At 40.7% G+C, this 26,477-nt stretch overlaps 1 protein-coding gene across 1 annotated transcript in view; it reads left to right on the forward strand.

The window, feature by feature from the left end:
• The window catches only part of UBAP1 (ubiquitin associated protein 1), a 64,202-nt gene that overhangs the window by 18,474 nt on the left and 19,251 nt on the right, over positions 1-26,477 (forward strand). Inside the window, 2 exon segments of the mRNA XM_047699611.1 lie at positions 16,237-16,277; positions 16,383-16,434. Coding sequence (XP_047555567.1) covers positions 16,237-16,277; positions 16,383-16,434 — 93 coding nt within the window.

Consider the following 26,477-nt stretch of genomic DNA (forward strand, 5'->3'; position numbering starts at 1 on the left):
AGATCATTCATGACTTGAGCTGAGGGCAGATAAGTAACAGACTGAGCCACCGAGGTGCCCTGAATTAGCTAGAGTTCTTTTTTTTTTTTTTTTTTTGTCAGAGAGAGTGAGCACAGGCAGACGAGTGGCAGGCAGAGGCAGAGGGAGAAGCAGGCTCCCCACTGAGCAAGGAGCCCAATGCGGGACTCGATGCCAGGATGCTGGGATCATGACCTGAGCCAAAGGCAGCCGCTTAACCAACTGAGCCACCCAGGCGTCCCTTAGCTAGAGTTCTTAACTGCAGTCCTCATGAAATCAGATTGGAGTAGTAGTTTACCTTGACAATACTATATTATCTTTTGATGAACTTCATGTTGCTTTTTAAATTTTAGCAAGTTAATATTCTCCTATAACCAGTTTGTATTAAACTGTGTGAAACTAACTTTGTATTGAGTCACTAGTTGCTCTTCTTTTTTTTTTTTTTAATTTTTTTAAAGAATTTTTGTTTATTTATTAGATGGAGAGAGAACACAAGTAGGCAGAGCAGCAGGCAGAGGGAGAGGGAGAAGCAGCCTCTTTGCTGAGCAGGGAGCCTTTTGGTGGGGTTTGATCCCAGGACCCTGGAATCATGACCCAAGCTGAAGGCAGCTGCTCAACCCACTGAGCCACCCAGGTGCCCCCTTTTGTGTTTTTTTTGTTTTTTTTTTTTTTTAAGATTTATTTATTTATTGATTTGACAGAGAGAGAAAGAGGCAGCAAAAGAAGGAACACAAGCAGTGGGAGTGAGAGGGAGAAAGCAGGCTCCCTGCCGAACAGGGAGCCCTATGCAGGACTCAATCACAGAACCCTGGAATCATGGGCTGAGCCACCCAGGAGCCTCACTAGTTGCTCTTCTTACAGCCTTAAGTATGCTATATGATTAATAGCTTTTTTATTTTTTATTTTATTTTATTTTTTAAAAGATTTTATTTATTTATTTGACAGAGAGGCGCCCCTAATAACTTTCTTAAAATTTTCTTAAAACTTCATTTGCAAGATAATTAGTGAGAAAACTTGTGCATTACAGCAGCTTGTCTTTTTTTTTCCTTTTAATACTTATTTATTTGAGAGAGTGTGAGAGAGTCCATGCAGGCTGGGGTGGGGTAGAGGGAGTGAGAATTCTCAGGTAGACTCCATGCCGAGCACAGAGTCAGATGCAGGGTTCAATTCCAGGATCCTGAGGTATGACCTGAGCCAAAACCAAGCGTTGGATGCTCAACTGTCTGAGCCACCCAGGCGCCCCCCTGGCACCCTACCTTTAAAATAACCTTCATTGGGGCGCCTGGGTGGGTCAGTGGGTTAAAGACTCTGCCTTCGGCTCAGGTCGTGATCCCAAGGTTCTGGGATCGAGCCCTGCATCAGGCTCTCTGCTCAGCAGGGAGCCTGCTTCCCCCCTCTCTCTTTCTGCCTGCCTCTCTGCCTACTTGTGATCTCTGTCAAATAAATAAATCTTTAAAAAAATAAACAAACAAATGCACTTAAAAAAAATAACCTTCATTTTCTGGGGCATGTAGATGGCTCAGTTGGAAGAGCATGAAAGCTTTGATGTTGGGGTCATAGTTTGACTCCACGTTGGGCATAGATTACTAAGAATATATAAATAAAAATAACCATCATATTCTAATTTTTGCATAGGATAAGCATTTTGTTGGATTTTAAGTCTCAGTTATTTTTGCTCAGTACCTTTCCAAGTAGAATGAAAATAGGAATTATGTATTTGGGCAGTTGCATCATGTTACTATGCCTTTGATTGATCTGGAATTTATTTTGGGATGGAGTAGAGGGGAGCATCCAGCTTTTTTCTAGCTGGCTACTTGTTGTTCATCACTTCACAAATTCTATTATTTTTTTAAGATTTTATTTATTTATTTGTCAGAGAGAGAATGTGCACACACAAGCAGGGAGAGTGATGGCAGAGGGAGAAGAAGGCTCCCTGCTAAGCAAGGAGCCTGATGGGGGATTCTATCCCAGGACCCTGGAGTCATGACCGAAGCCAAAGGTAGACACTTAATCAGCTGAGCCACCCAGGCATCCCAACATTTCCTTTCACAAATTTTAAATGGCAGCTTTACTGTATACTACATTTCCATATTTTGGTAATTTTTTAGGGATTTCTGTTCTCTTCCACTGATCTGTGTGCCAGTATGGCACAGCTGTGTTACATCTTACAGTAAACATTTTAATATCTGACAGGCTAGTTTCCATTATTATCTTCAGAATTTTCTTGGCTATTGTTGCATATATTGTTATTTTCGTATGAATGTTATCTATTTATATTTATTTATTTATTTTTAAAAGATTTTATTTATTTATGACTGATAGAGATAGCAAGAGAGGGAACACAGCTCGGAGGAGCTGGAGAGGGAGAAGCAGGCTCCCCGCTGAGCAGGATGCCCCACGTAGAGCTCGATCCCAGGATGCTGGGATCATGACCTGAGTAGAACACAGACGCTTAACGACTGAGCCACCCAGGCGCTCCTCCATATGTACTTTAGAGTCACCTTTTCCAGTTAATTAAACAGAAGACTGTAGTTTTCACTTTGATCTTGCTAAATAGAGAAACTTAGGGAGAATTGATCTTAATGATGTTGCATGTCCTAATTAGCGTTTATCATATGTTTTTCCAATTATGTAAGTCCTCTTTTCTTTCAGTAGAGCTTTAGTTTCTTTCGTTGTATCTTAAGTTTATTCCTGTTTCTTACCTTTTGGGACAAATTGTATGTTTCCACTATATTTCTTATCTAGTTATTGTATACATAAAGGCTGTTTATTTCAAAATATATGTTGGAGATACTTTGGCTTTGGTTCCAGACTACCACAATAAACTGAACATCACAATGAAGCAAGTCAGATGAATATTTTGGTTTCTAGGTGCATGTAAAAGTTATATTTACACTATACTGTAGTCTTTGAAGTGTGCAATAGCATTGTGTCTAAAAAAAAACAATATACCTACTTTAATTAAAAAATACTTCATTGGTAAGAAATGTTGCCCATCATCTGAGCTTTCAGCATCTTGCAATCTTTATTTATTTATTTATTTATTTATTTTTTCTTATTAATTCTTTATTTTTTCAGTATAACAGTATTCATTATTTTTGCACCACACCCAGTGCTCCATGCAATCTGTGCCCCTTTTTTTTTTTTTTTAAAGATTTTATAGGGGCACCTGGGTGGCTCAGTGGGTTAGGGCCTCTGCCTTCGGCTCAGGTCGTGGTCTTGGGGTCCTGGGATAGAGCCCTGAGTTGGGCTCTCTGCTCAGCGGGAGCCTCCTTCCTCCTCTCTCTGCCTGCCTCTCTGCCTACTTGTGATCTTTGTCTGTCAAATGGATAAATTAAAAAAAAAAAGTTTAAAGATTTTATTTATTTATTTGACAGAGCTCACAAGTAGGCAGAGAGGCAGGCAAAGAGAGAGAGGTGGAAGCAGGCTCCCTGCTGAGCAGAGAGCCCAACGAAGGGCTTGAATCCCAGGACCCCGAGATCATGACCTGAGCCAAAGGCAGAGGCTTAACCTACTGAGCCCCCCAGGTGCCCCTATTTTGAGGATTTTTAAAATCTCTATGCATACAGGAGATTTTTCTGTAATTTTCTCTTTAAAGGCATCAGTATTATGCTTGCTTTAAAAAAAATTTAAGGGCGCCTGGGTGGCTCAGTGGGTTAAGCCGCTGCCTTCGGCTCGGGTCATGATCTCAGGGTCCTGGGATCGAGTCCCTCGTCGGGCTCTCTGCTCAGCGGGAAGCCTGCTTCCCTCTCTCTCTCTCTGCCTGCCTCTCCGTCTACTTGTGATCTCTCTCTGTCAAATAAATAAATAAAATCTTTAAAAAAAAAATTAAAAACTTTCCTTTGTGTTAAACTCAAACTGCAGTTAGGTTTCTTTTGGTTGCAAGAGCTCTTTGATGACTTTTTCTGTTTTCTTTGTAGTTATTCATCTGGTTAAGATTTCTGCCTTTTGTGGAGTTAGGTTTTTTTTTAAAGATTTTATTTATTTATTTGACAGACCGAGCTCACAAGTAGGCAGAGAGGCAGGCAGAGAGAGAGAGGGGGAAGCAGGCTCCCTGCTGAGCGGAGAGCCCGACTCCGGGCTCTATCCTAGAACCCTGGGATGGTGACCTGAGCCAAAGGCAGAGGCTTTAACCCACTGAGCCACCCAGGCGCCCCCTTGTGGAGTTAGTTTTCATAAATAATACTTTCCTAGAAGATCATTTTATCCAGTTTCTCATGGAGATGAACAAAGCAGTGTCTTTGGATTATTTTAATTTCCTCTATTTTGTACACTTCTTTCTCTCTTTTTAAAATTAAGTTGGGGTGCCTGGGTGGCTTAGTTGCTAAGTGTCTGTCTTCAGCTCAGGTCACGATCCCAGGATACTGGGATTGAGGCCCACATTGGGCTCCCTGTTCTGTGGGAAGCCTGCTTCTCCCACTCCCTCTTCTCCTGCTTTTCCCCACTCTTTCTCTCTCTTTCTCTATCAAATAAATAAATGAAATATATTTTTTTAAATAGATGAAATCTTAAAAAGAAAAAGTTCGATGGTTTATGTATTTTCCAAAGAACCAGCTCTTGGGTTTATTTATTAGTATATCAATTTCTGATTTTTAATTGGTTATTTTCTGCTTATGTCCTTAACTGTTTCTATCTTGTGTTTTCCTTAGATGGTGCCTATGCCGTGAATTTTTTTTCTTAGTATTTTTGTTTGCTGTAGATTTTCCTGATTACTACTTTAACTGCATGTTGTAGGTTCCCAAATGCAATATTTTTGTTGTTACTATTTTCTGCAGTTTTATTTTTGGTTCCCTCTTTGATCAAGAAACAATTTAGAAATTCAGGTAGTAAGGCCTTTTCGTTTTCTGATGTAATTAATTCCTAATTTTTTTTTGCCTTTTGACTATTGGCTGTGCGGTTTCTGATTTTGAATATTTATTGGAATTTTCTTTGTGTCCTAGTATTTACTTAGGTTTTTGTAGTGTTCTTTGGATACTTGTGGTATATCCTGCTTTCAGGGTGCTTTTGATATGATATAAATTATATCTATCTTATTAATTATATATTTCTATTTAGTTTTTCTGCTTCCTGTAGTTTTTTTTTTTTTTTTTAAAGATTTTATTTATTTGACAGAGAGAGATCACAAGCAGGCAGAGAGGCAGGCAGAGAGAGAGGAGGAAGCAGGCTCCCTGCTGAGCAGAGAGCCCGATGCGGGGCTCGATCCCAGGACCCTGAGATCATGACCTGAGCCGAAGGCAGCGGCTTAACCCACTGAGCCACCCAGGCGCCCCAGCTTACTGTAGTTTTTGTTTCATGCTTGGTGATACAGTGTTATTTGGGTCAGTTCGTAACATTAGCTCTTCATCGTGGATTAGGTCCTTTATCCTCAATAAAGTAAAACAGCTGTTATACTTCCATGAAGTCTGTAACCTAGGACCATTTGTATGGTATTGTTATTGGTCTTAGAAACTACTGATTTATTGGGGTGCCTCGGTGGCTCGGCTGATTGTCTGCCTTTGACTCAGATCATGATCCCAGGGTCCTGGGATCGAGCCCTACATCGGGCTCCCTCCTAAGTAGGGAGCCTGCTTTTCCCTCTCCTTCTCCTTGCCACTCCCCCTGCTTGTGCTCTCTTCCTCTCTCAAACAAATGAAAAAGTCTTAGAATAAAGCAGTAGTTTCCTTTTTTTTTTAAATTATATTTTCTCTCTCTCAGGTCACAGTCTCTCATTAATTACATACTGTGTTGTTTCTGTTTAATCCTCTTACAGGTATCTGGGGTATTCTTTCCCTCTCTTGTTCCCTAAATTTTCTTTTTTTTTTTTTTTTTTTTTAGATTTTGCTTATTTTTTTGACAGAGATCACAAGTAGAGAGGCAGGCAGAGAGAGAGAGGGGGAAGCAGGCTCCCCACCAAGCAGAGAGCCTGATGTTGGGCTTGATCCCAGGGGATCATGACTTGAGCCGAAGGCAGAGACCCCAACCCACTGAGCCACCCAGGGGCCCCTTTTTTTCTAAATACAAAATATGTCAGTCAGTAGATATGCGCTCACTAGAGCACAAAAGGAAAAACCAAAAGCCACATGTTGTAAACCCATCATCCAAGTATACCACCATTATAAGACCATATCTTACCCCTATTTGTTTCCATATTCACACAGACCCACTCCCCTCTTTTCAAAAATCGCAGGGTGCATTAGATCTTGTTTCTGTAGGTTAGTGACTCAAATTTAGATTTTCCATTTTTGCTCTCTCTGAAACAGTGGTGCTCAGGACAAATCCGACTGAATAAGCAGTATTCCAGCTGAATTAAAAGAAGCAATTAATGCATAAAGAAAAGCTTACTGGGGTTATTGAAATGTTTCTCAGTGTGAATCTGTGGACTCTTGACCTCTGTTATTGGCCTTCTGTCTTCAGCCAAATATGCTGATGTGCAGCAGCCAATAATAAAGGGGCTTAGTTTTGTAAACACAGAGCTTGTGGACAGTGATAGATCCTGAAAACAGTATCTCTGGCTGATTCTGACTTGAAACTGAAAGTAAGGTCTCAAATCAGTTCAGAGTTCACAGCCACGCTCTTCACTCAAAATAAGAGTCTAAACATTCAAATAAAAATCTACATTTTGTGTGTGGTGTACTGGTAGAATACTTGGCAAGTGGTTTACTTTCTTCTAACATTATATATGTGTGTGTGTATATTTAAATACAGATATATATATATATATATATGCATGTATGTGTGTGTATATATATATATATAAAACTTTTTTTTTAAATAGTTGTTTTTTCTTTTCTTTTTTTTTTTTTTAGATTTTATTTATTTATTTGACGGACAGAGATCACAAGTAGGCAGAGAGGCAGGCAGAGAGAGAGAGGAAGGGAAGCAGGCGCCCTGCTGAGCAGAGAGCCCGACGCGGGGCTCGATCCCAGGACCCTGTGATCATGACCCGAGCTGAAGGCAGCGGCTTTAACCCACTGAGCCACCCAGGCACCCCTATATATATAACTTTTTATAAAAGATTTTATTCATTTGAGAGAGAGAGAGAGAGAGAGAGCGAGCATGAGGTGCGGGAGGGCAGATGGAGAGGAAGAGGCAAATTCCCACTGAGCAGGAAGCCCAATGAAGGGCTCAATCCCAGGACCCTGAGATCATGACCTGAGCCAAAGGCCCAACCAGCTAAGCCGCCCCTGTGCCCTTTCTAAGTTATGTTTTTACCAGCCTTTGTTGAGCTCTTGCTGTGTTTCAGACAGTATGCAAAGATATCTATATACATTTTTTAAAATATTCATACTCATTTGAGGTTATTTTATATGTGATATAGAAAAATGGTTTCCAGACTTTTGGATTTCATGGGTGATGAAAATTTGAAAAGGGGGATGGGATTAACATGGTTGCCAGCTTTTTATTTTGTCACTAAAAGTCATCTTTTAAAAGGCTACTGTGGGGGCGCCTGGGTGACTCAGTCAGTTAGGTGTCTGACTTCAGCTCAGGTCATGATCTCAGGGTCCTGGGATCAAGCCCTGCATGGGGCTCCATGCTTGCTAGAAGAGTGTGCTTGTCCCTCATCCTCTCCTCCTGCCTCTCCTCCTGCTTGTACTCTCTCTCTAATAAATAAACATATTTTTAAAAATTTTATTTATTTATTTGACAGATAGAGATCACAAGTAGGCAGAGAGGCAGGCAGAGAGAGAGAGGAGGAAGCAGGCTCTCCGCTGAGCAGAGAGCCTGATGTGGGGCTCCATCCCAGCACACTGGGATCATGACCCGAGCCAAAGGTGGAGGCTTTAACCCACTGAGGCACCCAGGCGCCCCTAAATCTTTTTTTTTTTTTTTAAGATTTTTAAAATTTATTTGACAGAGATCACAAGTAGGCAGAGAGACAGGCAGAGAGAGGAGGAAGCAGGCTTTCTGCTGAGCAGAAAGCCTGATGCAGGGCTCAATCCCAGGACTCTGGGATCATGAACTGAGCCGAAGGCAGAGGCTTTAACCCACTGAGTCACCCAGGCACCCCCCTAAATAAAATTTTTTTTTAAAGATTTATTTATTTGACAGAGAGAGAGATCACAAATAGGCAGCGAGGCAGGCAGAGAGAGAGAGAGAGGAGGAAGCAGGCTCCCTGCCGAGCAGAGTCTGATGATGGGCTCCATCCAGGACCCTGAGATCATGACCTGAGCCGAAGGCAGAAGCTTAACCCACTGAGTCACCCAGGTGCCCCTAAATAAATCTTTTTAAAAAAAGTTACTGTGTATAGGAAATGACGTCACTTGTTCTGAATACTAAATATTTAATTTGGGAACAAAACATTTTTGCTTTTTTTATTCTTCTGTTACAGATTTGTGGTATCTTTAGCGTTGGCCAATTATTCAGTCTCCTACCCTTTTATTTTACTGTTGAAGGAACTAAGACTCCAAAATATCTCTGAGATCTGTGAGAAAATAAAGCTTTTTCTGATGAATTTAGTATAGCGTTGTATTGACATACTAATAGCCGTTACATGTGTGATTTTTGTCATATACATGTTGGTATGAATGCTAGTTGTATGGGTGTTAACTTGTTTTTAGACTTGAAATTTGATTCCCAGTGCCATCTTTTTCTGTAAGAGAATTTCCTGGATTAAGTTGTACCTGGGGAAATTCCTCATTGCAGCTCTTATTGCGGTATAATGTGTGACTGTGATAGCTTACTGAGATATTCAATTGCTATGTATTAGGAAACTTTGTAAGAATGTAATTTCATGTAATAGGAATTTAATGATATAAGAAAGAGAAGAAAGAAAATGAGACCATCAGTACAATTGCCTTGGGCTTTCTCTTCCCCCTTGTGAAAGGATCTGTGTGTTGGCTGGTTGGTGTTTGCTTTTTCTCTTGGTCCTCTACTCCTACCCTCCTCACCTTGCCCTTGTTCCAATCCTTGTTCTATCTCTTTTGTTTCTTGCAGTTAGCTCCTCCTCTCCTGTAGTTCTGTTCTTTTCACCTGTTTGCCCAACTCTTTTTGTTCTTGAATGTCTTTGGTGAAAATTTTAAGTTACTGGCTTTTCTTTCTGTAGCAGTTGAATTGAAGTGGCACTGAACTGGCAAAATAGAACATTGCTGTTAAGTTCCTTGGTGCTTCAGGGACGTCTACATTTTATTAGTGTAAAATCTTTTTTTTTTTTTTTTAAGATTTTATTTATTTATTTGACAGAGAGAGATCACAAGTAGACAGAGAGGCAGGCAGAGAGAGAGAGAGGGAAGCAGGCTCCCTGCTGAGCAGAGAGCCCGATGCGGGACTCGATCCCAGGAACCTGAGATCATGACCCGAGCCGAAGGCAGTGGCTCAACCCACTGAGCCACCCAGGCACCCCAACTTGTAAAAACATTTTATAACTTATACTTGGGGCCTGGGTGGCTCAGTCAGTTCAGTGTTTGTCCTTGGTTTTGGCTCAGCTCATGATCTCAGGGTCCTGAGATTGAGTCCCATGTTGGGCTCTGCATTCAGTGGGGAATCTGCTTGAGATTCTTTATCTCCCTCCGGCCCCTCCTCCTTCCTGCCCACCCAGCACATGCTATCTCTCTCTCTTAGATTAATAAATCTTAATAAAAAGAACCTTATACTTATTTTTCCAATGTTTTTAATCATTTTTAAAAAGATTTATTTATTTATTTGAGAGAGAGACAGTGAGAGAGAGCATGAGCGAGGAGAAGGTCAGAGAGAGAAGCAGACTCCCCGTGGAGCTGGGATCCTGATGCGGGACTCGATCCCAGGACTCCAGGATCATGACCTGAGCCGAAGGCAGTCGTCCAACCAACTGAGCCACCCAGGCGTCCCTTAATAATCATTTTTAATTGCATTATAACTTACATTTGAGTTTTCCATTGCTTATTCAATCACTTCCCCAATTTGAACATTTAGATTATAGAAAAGTATTATAAGAAATGGTTATAATTAAATAAAATATAGGAAGTTGATAAGAAATATAAATATATATATACATATATATACACACATATATGTATATATATGTATACATATATACACATATATGTTTCTCACTTGATTTTTCTCCAGTGTTCCAGGAAAAAAGAATTGACCCTAAGTAGCTATAAACATGCTGTTGGTCTTTGAGAGAGTGAAGTTTAACTGCATAGTAGACATTAGAAAATCTTTTTACTCTAAGTGACCAAATATGAATTTCTTAAATTCTTTTTTAAACTTTTTTTTTAAAGATTTTTGTCTTTTTATTTGACACAGAGAGCACAAGCAGGGGGACAGGCCGAGGGAGAGGGAGAAGCAGGCTCCCCGCAGAGCAGGGGAAGCCTGACATGGGACTTGATCCCAGAACTCTGGGACCATGACCCAAGCCGAAGGCAGTGGTTTAACCAAGTGAATCATCCAGGTGCCCCTGAATTTCTTAAATTCTTAAGGTTTGTGGGAAACATGAGTTGCATTCAGTGAACTATTTTAATATTTAAAGAAGCCCTCTAGAGGGGCACCTCAGTGGCTCAGTTGGTTAGGCGTCTGCCTTCGGCTCGGGTTGTGATCCCGGGGTCCTGGGATTGAGCCCCATGTTGGGCTCCTTGCTCAGTGGGGAGTCTTTTTCTCCCTCTCCCTCCCCTGCTGCTCCCCAGCTTGTGCTCTCTCTCTCCCTGTCAAATAGATGAATGAGTAAAAACTTAAAAAAAAACAACAAAAACCGAAGCCCCCTATAAAATCTGCATGTTATCAGCTCTATTGAGGCATATTTTTTTTTAAAGATTTTATTTATTTATTTGACAGACAGGAGATTCCAAGTAGGCAGAGAAGCAGGCAGAGAGAGAGGAGGAAGCAGGCTCCCTGCTGAGCAGAGAGCCCGATGCGGGGTTCCATCCCAGGACCCTGGGATCATGACCTGAGCCGAAGGCAGAGGCTTTAACCCACTGAACCACCCAGGCGCCCCTTGAGGCATATTTTTAAAGAATTTACATCCTTTTGGGGCTCCTGGGTGGCTCAGTGGGTTACAGCCTCTGCCTTCGGCTCAGGTCGTGATCCCAGGGTCCTGGGACTGAGCCCCGTATCAGGCTCTGCTCAGCAGGGAGCCTGCTTCCCTTCCTCTCTCTCTCTGCCTGCCTTTCTGACTACCTGTGATCTCTGTCTGTCAAATAAATAAATAAAATCTAAAAAAAAAAAAAAATTTACATCCTTTTATTTAGTAATAGGGGTACTATATTTTAATTCTAACTTTTTTAAATAGAAATTTTACTTTTTTGCACATAATATGCATGCTTTAACATGGGAGATAAAGAGGAGAATTTTTTATTTGCATTTGCCTAAGAAATAATGATATTGAACATCATCTCATGTGCGTCTTGGTTATCTGTATATGTCTTCGGCGAATTGATTATTTGTATTCTTTTGCCCATTTTCTAGTTGGGTTATGTGTCTTTTTATTACTGAGTTGTGTTATTTATATATTCTAGATACAGTCCCCTTATCAGATACATCATTTGCAAGTATATTTTTCTCCCATTCTGTGGGTTATCTTTTGTTTGAACCTTTTCAAAAAAAGCCATTAAGAATCCATTTAGGGACACCTGGCTGGCTCAGTCAGTAGAGCATGCAACTCTTGATTTCAGGTTCAAGTCCCAAGTTCAAGCCCCAAGTTGGACGTAGAGCCTACTTTTGGTGAAACTTTTTTTTTTTTTTAAGATTTTATTTTTTATTTGACAGATCACAAGTAGGCAGAGAGGTAGGCGGGGGGGTGGGGTGGGGGGGTGGGAAGCAGGCTCCCTGCTGAGCAGAAAGCTCCATGCAGGGCTCCATCCCAGGACCCTGAGACCATGACCTGAGCCAAAGGCAGAGGTTAACTCACTGAGCCACCCAGGTGCCCCATTTGTTGAAACTTCTTAAAATATTTATGAAGTTAGCTTCTTCTGGGGATTGTTTGCAAAATTATTTTTTAAATCAGAGGCTCAAGGAGTTTCTCCTAACCCATTTACCTCAAAAACACCAGCTTTTTCCAACAGCTGATATCCCACAATATTAATAAATACTAGGGACACATAGATGAATATGCTCATTTTCTGCATCTCTGTGTCGCAGCTGTCTTTGGTGGGTGCTTAAATACTGCTTTTTTCCCAGCAGAGACTTAAGCACATTTCTGCTATGTGCCTATGTGTGAAGGGTGAGACTGCCAAGAATCTTCTCGGTTTTAGGAGTCTCACAGTATTGTGATTTCCGTACATTTTGATGACTTTGTAGCATGTATGCCAATGAAATATCTTCTGCACATAAAAGTTTTAAATCTTTTTTTTTTAAAAACATTTTATTTATTTGACAGAGAGGGACACAGTGAGAGAGGGAACACAAGCAGGGGGAGCGGGAGAAGGAGAAACAGGCTTCTTGCTGAGCGGGGAGCCTGATGCGGGGCTCGATCCCAGGACCCTGGGATCATGACCTGAGCCGAAGTCAGACGCTTAAGGGACTGAGCCACCCAGGCGCCCCAATTTTAATCATTTTTAGCATGGTTTGTTACTTCTTTGAAAATTGATGATCCATATACTTTATAATTTTAACTCTCCATTAGAATTAATTAGAATATCAACCAGAATATTTTGTCCCACATCATGCTGGAAAACAAACTTTTAAAGTAAAGCTTTAAAGAAATTATAAAATAGGGATGCCTGGGCAGCTCGGTTGAGCATCTGCCTTTGGCTCAGGTCGTGATCCTAGGGTCCTGGGATCGAGTCCCACATTGGGCTCCTTGCTCAGTGGAGAGCCTCCTTCTCCTTCTGCCTCTCCCCCTGATCATGCTCTGTCTCTCTGACAAATAAATAAAATCTTAAAAAATAATAAAAGAAATCATAAAATAAATACCTGTTTACTGTAGAATGTTCAGAAACCGTAGAGAACTGTTAATGAATTATTCCCAGTCCTACCACCTAGAGGCAGCCACTTTTTAAAAAATTTTTATTCATTTTTTAAGAGATTTTGTTTTTAAATAATCTCTATATCCAAGGGGCTCAGATCTACAACCCTGAGATCAGAGTCACACGCTCTATAAACTGAGCCAGTCAGGTGCTCCTTACATAATATTTTCTACCCTTTAGAGTCCCTGGTAAATAGATTACTTTTCCTATAGTTTTGCCTATTTTCTATTCCTGTAGTTTGTTATATATAAGTAGAATCATATAATATGTAACCTTTAGAGCCTGGCTTCTTTCACTTACCATGATACATTTGAGATTGGTCCATGTTGTAGTTGTGTTATATCCTACACCATGTACAACTCATCAATTTATTTATTTATTTTAATAATTAAAAAATTTTTTTTATAAACATAAAATGTATTATTAGCCCCGGGGGTACAGGTCTGTGACTTGCCAGGTTTACACACTTCACAGCACTCACCATAGCACATACCCTCCCCAATGTCCGTAACCCCACCACCCTCTCCCTCCTCACCTCCCCACCCCACCACCGCCCGCAACCCTCAGTTTATTTTATGAGATTAAGAGTCTCTTATGGTTTGTCTCCCTCCGATCCCATCTTGTTTCATTTATTCTTTTCCTACCCCCCATGCCCCCCACGCTGCATCTCCACTTCCTCTTATCAGAGAGATCATATGATAGTTGTCTTTCTCCCAATTGACTTATTTCGCTAAGCATAATACCCTCTAGTTCCATCCATGTCATTGCAAATGGCAAGATTTCATTTCTTTTGATGGCTGCATAATACTCCATTGTGTGTATGTGTGTGTGTGTATATATATATATACATATATATATATATATACACATACATATATATATATACCACATCTTCTTTATCCATTCATCTGTTGATGGACTTCTAGGTTCTTTCCATAGTTTGGCTATTGTGGACATTGCTGCTATAAACATTTGGGTGCACATGCCCCTTCAGTTCACTACATTTGTATCTTTAGGGTGAATACCCAGTGGTGCAATTGCTGGGTCGTAGGGTAGCTTTATTTTCAACTTTTTTTTTAATTTAAATTTTAATTTTTTTAAAGATTTTTTAAAAAATTTATTCATTTGACAGAGATCACAAGTAGGCAGAGAGGCAGGCAGAGAGAGAGGAAGGGAAGCAGGCTCCCTGCTGAGCAGAGAGCCCAATGTGGGACTTGATCCCAGGACCCTGAGATCACGACCTGAGCCGAAGGCAGAGACTTTAACCCACTGAGCCACCCAGGCACCCCTATTTTTAACTTTTTTTTTTTAAAGATTTTATTTATTTATTTGACAGAGATCACAAGTAGGCAGAGATGCAGGCAGAGAGAGAGGAGAAAGCAGGATCCCCCTCAGAGCAGAGAGCCCGATGTGGGGCTTGATCCCAGGACCCCGGGATCATGACCTGAGCTGAAGGCAGAGGCTTTAACCCACTGAGCCAGCCAGGTGCCCCTATTTTCAACTTTTTGAGGAACCTCCATGTCATTTATTTATTTTTAAGATTTTATTTATTTTCGAGAGCGTGACAGAGAGAGAGGGGGACGAGCAGAGGGAGGGAGGCAAGCAGACTCTGTGTTGAGTGTGGAGCTGATTGGGGGCTTAATGCAAAGCTTGGTCTTAGGACCCTGAAATCATGACCTGAGCTGAAATCAAGAGTCAGAAAGCTTAACTAACTGAACCACCCAGGTGCCCCTGTCAGTTCATCCATTTAAAGTATATAGGGGTGCCTGGCTGGTTTAGTTGGAAGAGCATGAGACTTTTTTTTTTTTTAAAGATTTTATTTATTTGACACACAGAGAGAGAGGGATCACAAGTAGGCAGAGGCAGGCAGAGAGAGAGGGGGAAGCAGGGTCCCCGCCGAGCAGAGAGCCCAAAGCGGGGCTCAATCCTGGGACCCTGAGATCATGATCGGAGCCGAAAGCAGAGGCTCAACCCACTGAGCCACCCAGGCACCCCCGGAGCATGAGACTCTTGATCTTGGGTCACAAGTTCAAGCCTCATGAGACTCTTGATCTCAGGTCACAAGTTTAACCCTAGGTTGAGTATAGAGATTACTTAAATAAATAAAACTTTAAAAAAAAGATCAGCTTGTTAATTTCTTTCTTTCTTTCTTTCTTTTTTTTTTTTTAAAGATTTTATTTACTTATTTGACAGTGAGACAGCGAGAGAAGGAACACAAGCAGGGGGTGTGGGAGAGGGATAAGTAGGCTTCCTCAGAGTGGGAAGCTGGACCTGGGGCTCCATCCTAGGACCCTAGGCTCATGACCCCAGCTGAAGGCAGATGCTTAATGACTGAGTCACTCAGGCGCCCGATTTGTTAATTTCTTAAAAAAAAAAAAAATCCTATGCAGATTTTAATTCTGTTTTGAATAGTTTTCACAAGATAGGTACAATATACTTTTCCTTTTTTTGTTTTTTTAACTTTTGGTAGAAAATAGATTATTTTCAGTATGATGCCTTACAGTGTATTATAAACAGGCTAATAGACAAAAGACAATAAATTCATATAGCTAACCTTAATTTTTTTCCTGCTTACATTTTTCCTCCCTGCTTATATATATATATATTTTTTTTTTTAGATTTTATTTATTTATTTGACAGAAATCACAAGTAGGCAGAGAGGCAGGCAGAGAGAGAGGAGGAAGCAGGCTCCCCACTGAGCAGAAAGCCCGATGCGGGGCTTGAACCCAGAACCTGGGATCATGACCTGAGCCGAAGGCAGCGGCTTAACCCACTGAGCCACCCAGGCGCCCCTCCTCCCTGCTTATATTTTTAAGTTACAGGTATAAACACCATATCAAGGACAGTAGACCGACTTTTAGGTTTAAGAGCTCAGATTATTTGTTTGAGACAGGACTTCAGACCTACTTTTATAGGGGCTGAAAAATGCAAAGATGTGTGGTTTTATGTTTTTGTCCTTCACTTAAAAAAATTTTAAGATTTTATTTATTTGAGAGAGAGAGCCTGAGCACAAGTTGGGGGAGGCAGAGGGAGATGGAGACTACCCGCAGAGCTGGGAGCCTGAAGTCTGGCTCCATCCAAGGGCCCTGGTTCATGACCTGAGCCAAAGGCAGACGCTTGACTGTCTGAGCCACCCAGGTGTCCCCACACATACATTTTTAGAACATGCAGATTTTAGAAATATTTAACTTTTCTCTAGAAAACTAGTATCTCTACCTTTCTCCTTTTTTGAGATTTTGGGACTGAGAAGTTTGAAGACTGTATTTTGAGGTTTTTCTGTAGTCTCAATTTTCTCGTAATGATTTGTTTTTATCCCCTCAGAGCATGGTGTGCTTAAAAATATTTCTTTGTTTTTCAGGTTCTAAATGGCTTCTAAGAAGTTGGGTGCAGATTTTCATGGTAAGTGGACTGTTAGATATAATGGTTTAAGTTATGATTTGCTCTGAGGATTTGAAATCACTTAGCGTTAAGTAAATGCCCCTTTTTGTTTATTTAAATGAACAGCTTGAGAAAAACTTGTGCGACAGTGTAGCCTGTACATTCTGCTGGATTTCAGGTAATGTAATACTGAAGTATTGAAGTAGTTAGTTATATTTTAGAGTCTCTATGGTTATTGTACTTGAAACTACCAGAGATGGATGGGGAGCCTACCTATTTTTATTGATTTGAAGTCCTTAACATTCCCTTTCTTACTCTCTGGTCATAGCTTTTTGTTGTCTCAGGTGTGAAACACTCTAAAACTTTAGTTAATACTTAATAATGTTTTGCTTTAGTGTCCATCCCGGTCATCCTCCCTTCCTGCCCCTCAGTGATAGGAAATAATTACTACAAATAAACCATGATCAGTAGTTACAGAAATGTTAGTAGTAGTAATTACAGTTTTGTATTCGAAACGAATAGTTTATCATCCTTTTCTGTGATACAACCTTTCAATAAACTTTATTATCTGCATTTGGGAGGAATGGATGTGCCTAAGAATTAAAGTTAGATTCTCTTTTCATACAGTAGAAGATAAGAATTAAATACCAGAAATCCAAACAACACAGTTATTTAAAAAGGGTTTTGGAGGATGCCTGGTGGTTTAGTCAATTAAGCATCTGACTCTTGATTCTGCTTAGGTCATGATCTCAGGGTTGAGATCAAGCCCTGCTTCAGGCTCCGTACTGGGCATGGAGCCTGCTTAAGATGGTCTCTCTCCGCTCTGTGCTTCTTCCCCACTTAAAAAAATGAAGATTTTTAAAGCTATCCTTTCTTTTTTTTTTTTTTTTTAAATATTTATTTATTTGACAGAGATCACAAGTAGGCAGAGAGGCAGGCAGAGAGAGAGGAGGAAGCAGGCTCCCCGCAGAGCAGAGAGCCCGATGCGGGGCTCTATCCCAGGATCCTGGGATCACGACTCGAGCTGAAGGCAGACTGAAGCCACCCAGGCGCCCCATATCCTTCCATTTTTAAAATCATGTCATTGTAAGAATGGTTTGCCAGGTTGCATGGCAACATACATTGGTATGCTCTTCTGGTTGCTTGATCGAATCAGTCAGCTCAGTCAGGCTGCAGCAGCAGTCACTGGGGTTCTAACTTGCTTGCATATTTCATATAACAGTTTAATATTTTGAATTACAATTGTGCATATGCTTACATACATCAGTTGTATGTGTTTTGTTAAGTCATTTTGGAGTTAAGTCAGTCATGCTCAGGGATTTGCTTTTTTTTTTTTTTTTTAATACTGTTTATTTACTAGACAGAGAGACACAGTGAAAGAAGGAACACAAGCAGTGGTAGTGGGAGCGGGAGAAGCAGGCTTCCTGCTGAGCAGGCAACCCAATGCGGGGCTTGATCCCAAGACTCTGGGATCATGACCTAAGCCGAAGGCAGACACTTAACCGACTGAGCCACCCAGGTGCTCCAGGAGTTTGCATTCTTTATAGCAGGTTAGGCATCAGATCTGCCAGGTAAGCTATTTCTTATTGTCTAAGGATTATTAGACAATACTTTTAAAGTATCCAAATGATAGTAGAGAGGTAGATCTGAAGTTGCCTCTGGATCACTTTTTTTTTGGATCACTTTTTTAAAGAAAAAGGACAGAGGAAAGGCCTGGGAGAGAAAATAGCAAAAAAGAAAATTTTTAACTTAAAATCTTATTTCAAAGATAAACTATGTATTTCAACTCTTTGGGAAGTCCTTAGGTAAAGTATATATCTCGACTCTTTGGGAAGTCCTTTTTGACTAGAGTGAAAATAAGATGAACCCTAGGTTACGTGTTCCAGCTAAACAGTCCAGAGAGAAGATTCTAATTTTGAAGTTATATGATCAGTAACTTTTTTTTTTTTTTAAAAGATTATTTATTTATTTATTTGACAGACAGAGATCACAAGTAGGCAGAGAGGCAGGCAGAGAGAGGAAGGGAAGCAGGCTCTCTGCTGAGCAGAGAGCCTGATTCGGGGCTCGATCCTAGGACCCTGGGATCATGACCTGAGCCGAAGGCAGAGGCTTTAACCCACTGAGCCACGCAGGTGCCCCCCAATCAGTAACTTTTTAAGAAATTCCTCCATCTCCTTACATTCCTCACCAAAATTTTGTTGTTTAAGTGAAACATTCTACATGAGTAAAATTTGAGAAATATTTTTTTTCTTTCCTTTCCTTTCTTCTTTCCTTTCTCCTCTCTTTCTTCTCTCCTTTCTCCTTTTCCTTTCTCCTTTCCCTTTTCTTTTTCCTTTTCTTCAGTAGGCTTCACGCTAATTGTGGAGCTCAGCGTGGGGCTTGAACTCACAACCCTGAGATCAAGACCTGAGGTGAGATCAAGAGTCAGATGCTTAACCAACTGAACCACATAGGTGCCCAGAGAAAAGATTTTTTTCTCTCTTTTCAGCTTCTGCTTTTAACTGCGGAGCTCTTACTTGAATGTCTGTAGCTTTAGAGTTTTTAAGAGTAGAAAATCTTATTTTTAGATATTATGTAGTTTAAGGAATAGAAATTAAAGGAAATAGGCAAAAAAAAAAAAAAAAAAAAAAGGTGAGGGGAGAATAGCAATCTTGTTGGCATCTGAGTGCAGGAAATCAAGTTCAGCCTGGTCTTACAGAGCTGAAATTAGAAAGCCAGGAAGCTAAGGCTCATACTCCCTCCATCTCTCAGGAAGCTACATAGCCTTTTCTTAGGCTTTTCTCTGCGGGTGTGCTCCATTTTTATTCTTCTGTTTATAGACTTGCTTTTTTGACCTACTTGTGTAGAGTGCATAGGGTCAAAAATGGCCACCCCCCATTATTTTACTGCTTGCTACTTGATCTTTCAGTTTAAGGGGCTAACATCATGTAGCTAAAGTTTTTCTATCTTTTGGCCAAGGGATGATCTGATTGGTACAGCCTAGCTTATAGGCCTGTGGATTGAATCTCCCTAAGGTAGGTATTATCTGACTGGCTCATTAGGGTTAGTGAGTGTATGTGTGTGTATAATTCTTTCAGGGCATTTGAGATGTGGATAAGGAGGTAACATTTGTTCTTGTGACTGGATATTAAATTGCCTTTTGTCTTTTTAAATATTTATGCTGACTAGATCCTGTGCTATGACTACTATTTGATTTACTTTCCAAGTTCATTTTTTAAAAAATATTATTTATTTATTTATTTATTTATTTGACAGAGACACAGTGAGAGAGGGAACACAAGCAGGGGGAGTGGGAGAGGGGGGAGAAGCAGGCTTACCTCTCAGCAGGGAGCCCGATGCACTGTGGGATGGGGACCTGAGCCGAAGGCAGATGCTTAACAGCCGAACCACCCAGGTGCCCCCCCCTTTTTTTAATTTAAAAAAAAAAATTTTTTTTTTTAAAAGATTTATTTATTTATTTATTTGACAGACAAGAGATCACAAGTAGGCAGAGAGGCAGGCAGAGAGAGAGGAGGAAGCAGGCTCTCTGCTGAGCAGAAAGCCCGATGCAGGGCTCGATCCCAGGACCCTGGGATCATGACCTGAACCGAAGGCAGAGGCTTTAACCCACTGAGCCACCCAGGCGCCCCCCTCCCCCCTTTTTTAAAGGTTTCATTTATTATTTTGTCAGAGAGAGAGAGAAATGTGTGCGCACAAGCAGGGAGAGTGGCAGGCTGAGGGGGAAGCAGGCTTCCCGCTGAGCAAGGAGCCCAGTGCAGGACTGGATCCCAGGAAGCTGGGATCGTGACCTGAGCTGAAGGCAGATGCTTAACCAACTAAGCCACCCAGGTGTTCCTCAAGTTCATCTTTTTCAACTAAGGCAGAACTCCTTCCACTGTCATTAATAACTACATATCCCTAAATGAAAGAATAAGAGAATAAGCAGTTAATTCTGAAAGCCCTTTAAAAATATTGTGCTTGTATTATATTATGTAAATTGCAAACTCTTGGCTCAGTTTAAATCAGGCCTTTCTTGGAGTCTGGTGTTTTAAAATGTTACTTCTCTTTAGTTTTTAACTTACTTTCCACTTTATTTAAGAAGAAAATTATTTTCCAGAAGTCACTTTTTACATTTATTTTTATTTTTAAGATTTTTTTTTTTTTTTAAAGATTTTATTTATTTATTTGACAGACAGAGATCACAAGTAGGCAGAGAGGCAGGCAGAGAGAGAGGAAGGGAAGCAGGCTCCCTGCTGAGCGGAGAGCCCGATGCGGGACTCGATCCCAGGACACTGGGATCATGACCTGAGCCGAAGGCAGAGGCTTTAACCCACTGAGCCACCCAGGCGCCCAGAAGTGGGTTTTTAAAAACGTTTTAACAGGGGTGCCTGTATTGCTGTTGGTTAAGAGTCTGCTTTTGGCTCAGGTCATGATCTCAGGGGTCCTGGGATCAAGCCCAGCATGGGACTCCCTGCTGAGCAGGGAGTCTGCTTCTCCCTCTCCCTCTGCCTTTCCCTGTGCCCCTCCCCTGCTCTCTCTCCCTCTATCTCAAATAAATTAAATGGAGAAAAAAGCTTCAACAAAAAGATTCCTTTTTTAATATCTGAGAAAGTTCTTTGAGATTCTAATTTAGGAAAAAAATAAGTCTATATGATCAGATAAAACTTAATAAAACTAAACTCTTTCCTTTGAAAGGCCACTCTGTCCTATTTATGACCGTTGAGGTAGCTAACTTCTAAGGGAGGTTCATTTTGCCTTTGGTTTAATTTCTCCTAGGATACTGAAATACTTTTTCTGCTGAGTGATGAAGATGTTTTATTTTAAATTGGTTTTTTTTTTTTTAAAGATTTTATTTATTTACTTGACAGAGAGGAATCACAAGTAGGCAGAGAGGCAGGCAGAGAGAGAGGAGGAAGCAGGCTCCCTGCCGAGCAGAAAGCCCGATGTGGGGCTCGAACCCAGGACCTGGGATCATGACCTGAGCCGAAGGCAGCGGCTTAACCCACTGAGCCACCCAGGCGCCCCTAAATTGTTTTTAAAGTTGATCTGTTACTGCTTTACAGTGTAATGTAAAGAAACTGGCCGTCATTGAATCATTGCTCCCCTTCCCCCACCATCTTTCAAGAATTTTATCTTTGTTTTCAGCATTGTTACTGTGATGTGCCTTTGTATGATTTTCTGTGTATTTATCCTGCTTGAAATTAGCTAAACTTCTTGGATCTGTGGGCTGATCTTTTATCACTCTGGGAAAATTTGCAACCATTATTTCCTTTCATATTTCTTCTGCCCCATTGTTTCTCTCTTATCCTTTTGAGACTCTAATCATACACATATTAGGCTGTTTGATACTGTCCTAAATATCTCTTAAGACTCTGTTCCATTTTTTTTTTTTTTTTCACCTTTGTGTTTCAGTTCAGTTAATTTCTTTTGACCTACCCTCAGGGTCTCTGGTTCTTTCCAGGACAGTCTGGTTATGAACCATCAAAGATTTTCTCTCTGATACTGCATTTTTCATTTCTGGCATTGTTGCTTTGTTTCCTTATATTTACGTCTCTTATTGAAATTTCTCATCTGCTTACACATGTTCATCTTTTTCGTTAGATCCTTTAGTATATTTATTACAGTTATTTTAAACCTTTCTGATAGTTTCAATATCTTTGCTATCCCTCAGTTTGTGTCTGATGACTGGTTTTTCTCTTAATGATGGATCACATTTTCTTGCTTTTTTGTGTGTCTTTTTTTTTTTTTTTTTTTTTTTTTTTTTTGGACAGAGATCACAAGTAGGCAGAGAGGCAGGCAGAGAGAGAGGAGGAAGCAGGCTCCCTGCTGTGCAGAGAGCCCGATGCGGGGCTCTATCCCAGAACCCCGGGATCATGACCTGAGCCGAAGGCAGAGGCCTTAACCCACTGAGCCACCCAGGTGTCCCTTGTGTGTCTTATTTTTTTTTTTTTAAGATTTTATTTATTTATTGACAGACAGAGATCACAAGTAGGCAGAGAGGCAGGCAGAGAGAGAGGAAGGGAAGCAGGCTCCCTGCTGAGCAGAGAGCCAGACGCGGGGCTTGATCCCAGGACCCTGGGATCATGACCTGAACTGAAGGCAGAGGCTTTAACCCACTGAGCCACCCAGGCGCCCCTGTGTCTTATTTTTGATTGAATGCCAGACATTGTATATTAAAAAGCTGATTTTGAAAAAAAAAAGCTGATTTTGTAGGTTATCTGGCTTTTGTTGTTAAGGTATGAGTCACATTTTCTTGTGACTTTACATCCTGTAGCAGATATCTGTATAATATGTGTATCTGTCTTCATGTGTATCTGTCAACTTTAATTAATTAATTGATTGATTTATCAAAGGTGGGGTGCACGCACCAGCAGGAGAAGGGGCAGAGGGAGAGAATCTCAAGCAGACTCTGTGCTGACATAGAGCCCCACATGAGGCTCAGTCTCATAACCTTGAGATATGACTTGAGCTGAAATCAAGAGTTGGAGGCTTAACCTACTGAACCACCCAGGCGCCCCTAATCTAAGTTTAAAACCAGCCTAATGGCTTTAAGATAGTGATACCTGGTCATGGAATTGTATTTTTCACTAAATTTTAATTTTGGTCTTTACTCTTGGTCTTTTTCAAAAACTTCAATTTGAATCCTCAATTTGAAGTCACGGTAAAACCTGAATTAAGCATAATCTGGTTTCTACCCTCCATTATGAATTAATCTCTCCTCTTCTCTGGAATTACAACTTTTTTGCAGGAAAACGTGCAGGTGAAAGACTATAAGCATATCAGCAATTCGAAAAGAAAGAAATCACTATGATGCTTTTGGAGAATTTATCCTAATTTACTATATTTTAGCCCATTCTCTTCCACTGTGGTGTAATGCAAAGTCAGGTGCAGAAACTGACTTCAGGGAACTGCCACAGCCATAGTCATCAGAGATATACTTATTTTCTTTCTCGAAACTGAACTTAAGAAAGTGAGCTCAGACATTTTAGAAAGATATTCAATAATAAAGACTGAAACTGAAAAGTATTTGGGATAAGCTGGAAATTTGTTAGTCATACTGTTTAATTCTCTGGGCCATGTAGTTAATTGAGTTTTATTGAATCTATTTAAAAAATAAGGTGTATTGAGAAACGAGAAATTGCTGTCTTTAAATATATGTATTTTGATTTATTGGATTAAAATGAATAATTTGTAAGGCATAGTCAGTTATATTTGCAAAATACATTCTTTATAATCCTCAAAGCATGATCATTAATTAAACTATGGTAGTCTTCTGTCCATTTAAAAGGTTGCTTGCGGGGTGCCTGGGTGGCTCAGTGGGTTAAAGCCTCTCCCTTCGGCTCAAGTCATGATCCCAAGGTCCTGGGATCGAGCCCCGCATCGGGCTCTCTGCTCAGTGGGGAGCCTGCTTCCTCCTCTCTCTCTCTGCCTGCCTCTCTGCCTACTTGTGATCTCTGTCTGTCAAATAAATAAATAAAATCTTAAAAAAAAAAGTTTGCTTGCTTTGTTGCCATTTCTTTATTTTTTTTTTAAGATTTTATCCACTTATTTGATAGAGATCACAAGTAGTCAGAGAGGCAGGCAGAGAGAGGAGGAAGCAGGCTCCCTGCTGAGCAGAGAGCCCGATGCCTGGCTTCATCCCAGGACGCCGAGACCACAACCCGAGCCAAAGGCAGAGGCTTTAAGCCACTAGCCATCCAGGTGCCCCTGTTGCCATTTCTTTAAATGCCTTTTTTTTTAAAAGGTTTTATTTATTTAGCTATCTTTTTTTTTCTTTTTAAAGATTATTTATTTATTTGACAGATCACAAGTAGGCAGAGAGACAGGCAGAGAGAGGAAGAGAAGAAGCAGGCTCCCTGCTGAGCAGAGAGTCCGATGCGAGGCTTGATCCCAGGACCCTGGGATCATGACCTGAGCTGAAGGCAGAGGCTTAAACCACTGAGCCACCCAGGCACCCCTAAAGATTTTATTTTTAGGTAATCCCTATAGTCACTGTGGGTCTCAAACTCTCAACTCTGAGATCAAAAGTTATGTGCTTCATCCATTGAGCCAGCCAGGTGCCCCTAAAAGTTTTTTTTTTTTTTTTTTAAGAGCCAGAGAGGGGCGCCTGGATGGCTCAGTGGGTTAAGCCTTTGCCTTCGGCTCAGGTCATGATCTCAGGGTCTTGGAATCGAGTCCTGCATCAGGCTGTCTGCTCAGCAGAGAGCCTGCTTTCCCCACCTCTCTCTGTCTGCCTCTCTGCCTACTTATGATCTCTCTGTCAAATAAATAAATAATATTAAAAAAATAAAATAGAGAAAGAGGGGGCCCCTGGGTGGCTCAGTTGTTAAGCGTCTGCCTTCGGCTCAGGTCATGATCCTGGGGTCCTGGGATCGAGCCCCGCATTCGGCTCCCTGCTTAGCGGGAAGCCTGCTTCTTTCTCTCCAACTCCCCCTGCCTAGTGTTCCCTCTCTTCCTGTCTCTCTCTCTCTCAAATAAATAAAAATCTTTCTGTGTGTATGTGTGTATTTAAAGATTTTATTTATTTATTTGACAAAGATCACAAGTAGGCAGAGAGGCAGGCAGAGAGAGAGGGGGAAGCAGGCTCCTTGCCAAGCAGAGAGCCCAAATTGGGGCTCAATCCTAGGACTTTGGGATCATGATTGAGCCGAAGGCAGAGGCTCAACCCACTAAGCCACCTGGATGGGATTTCTTAATATTTGTATATCATACACTCTTACGTTATTATGGGTAGGATTTTTTTCAGAGAGTGTGTGTGTGTGATAATTAACTTACTTTGAATGAATAAACATTGTAAAACTAGACTTAATTTTGTGATTGTTAATTTGACTATAAATCTTGCCAATGCTTCTTAGAAAATGCTAGTTTCAGCTTTGTCTCCTATTAGGACTCTAGCTAAAGTTAAAATCTAATCTTTAGTAAAATTTGAGCACCTGTTTTCATGGAAGACAGATAAAAAAATTTTTAAGTTAGAACTTTGCTTTTAATTTCTATAATATAAAGATTTTTTAAGTGACAGAGGGTTTTAGGGTTGTAACCAGTACTTGGTTTTTTTGGGCAGCCTGTGATGATACCTGATACTTTGGTGGGGAAGCACCTCGTATATTTTTATGAGTAGCCTTGCCATTTTAGGTAAATCATTTTGAATTTTAATAAAAGTTAATTGAATGTGAGTTAGCATAGGGGTGAGAGTTAAATATGAAAGAAGAATAGAACATGTTTCTTTATTTGTTCTTACTGAGCATCTTATCTGCCAGTTATGCTGGGGTTGGGAGGTATAGATAAGAAACATTTATCCCTTCTTAAGGGACACTCAGGATTTTCACTCAGAGTGTCTAGGCACAGAATGCTAAGACCTGAGGTGCTGGTATGAACTGGGTGTTCTGAGATTAAGAAGGAAGTTGTTAAGCTCATTTTTTTTTTTTTTTTAAAGATTTTTATTTATTTATTTGACAGAGAGAGATCACAAGCAGGCAGAGAGGCAGTCAGAGAGAGAGGAGGAAGCAGGCTCCCTGCTGAGCAGAGAGCCCGATTCGGGGCTCAATCCCAGGACCCTGAGATCATGACCTGAGCTGAAGGCAGCGGCTTAACCCACTGAGCCACCCAGGCGCCCCTTGTTAAGCTCATTCTTACAGGACTAGAAGTAATCAAGTAAAAAAAAAGGGTGGGAATGTGATAGGCATTGCCATTTGAGAAAATAGTACTTCTATAGATATGACCAATGAAGAAACTTTCCTAGAGTATTAATAATTATGGTTATTCCCCAGAAGAATTGTTAAATTGAGCATGGTTGTGAATTTAATTTGCTCGCTGAGTGGGAGATACATTAAATGTTTCAGTTCTGACTAGAAGATAGGGAAAAGGGAGAGGCCAGCCCCCAAGGGTGCAACTAGGGACCTTCTTTCTGCTGGAGGGTTTCAGGTGTATCAGAGCAATATTTACTTCAGGAAATGGGAATGATGGGAAGATTTCAAATATATCTTGAGTTTGTTAAGTCTTGAAATCTGTTTTTAGAAAGGGAGAGAAGCCATCTTCATGGAAGAGGGGTAATTGTATTATTCTGTCTAATATTTGTATATTATCTGTATATATATTTGTAATTGTAATATTCTGTCTATAATTCTAAGCATTCAAGGAAGTAAACCAGTGTGAGGCCCAGAAGCAATCCTTTTTTTTTTTTTTTTTAAGATTTTATTTATTTATTTGAGAGAGAGAGAGCAGAAGCAGGCAGGAAAGGGAGAA

Source organism: Lutra lutra, chromosome 13 (genome assembly GCF_902655055.1).
Source record: "Lutra lutra chromosome 13, mLutLut1.2, whole genome shotgun sequence".
In the NCBI taxonomy this organism is placed as follows: domain Eukaryota; kingdom Metazoa; phylum Chordata; class Mammalia; order Carnivora; family Mustelidae; genus Lutra; species Lutra lutra.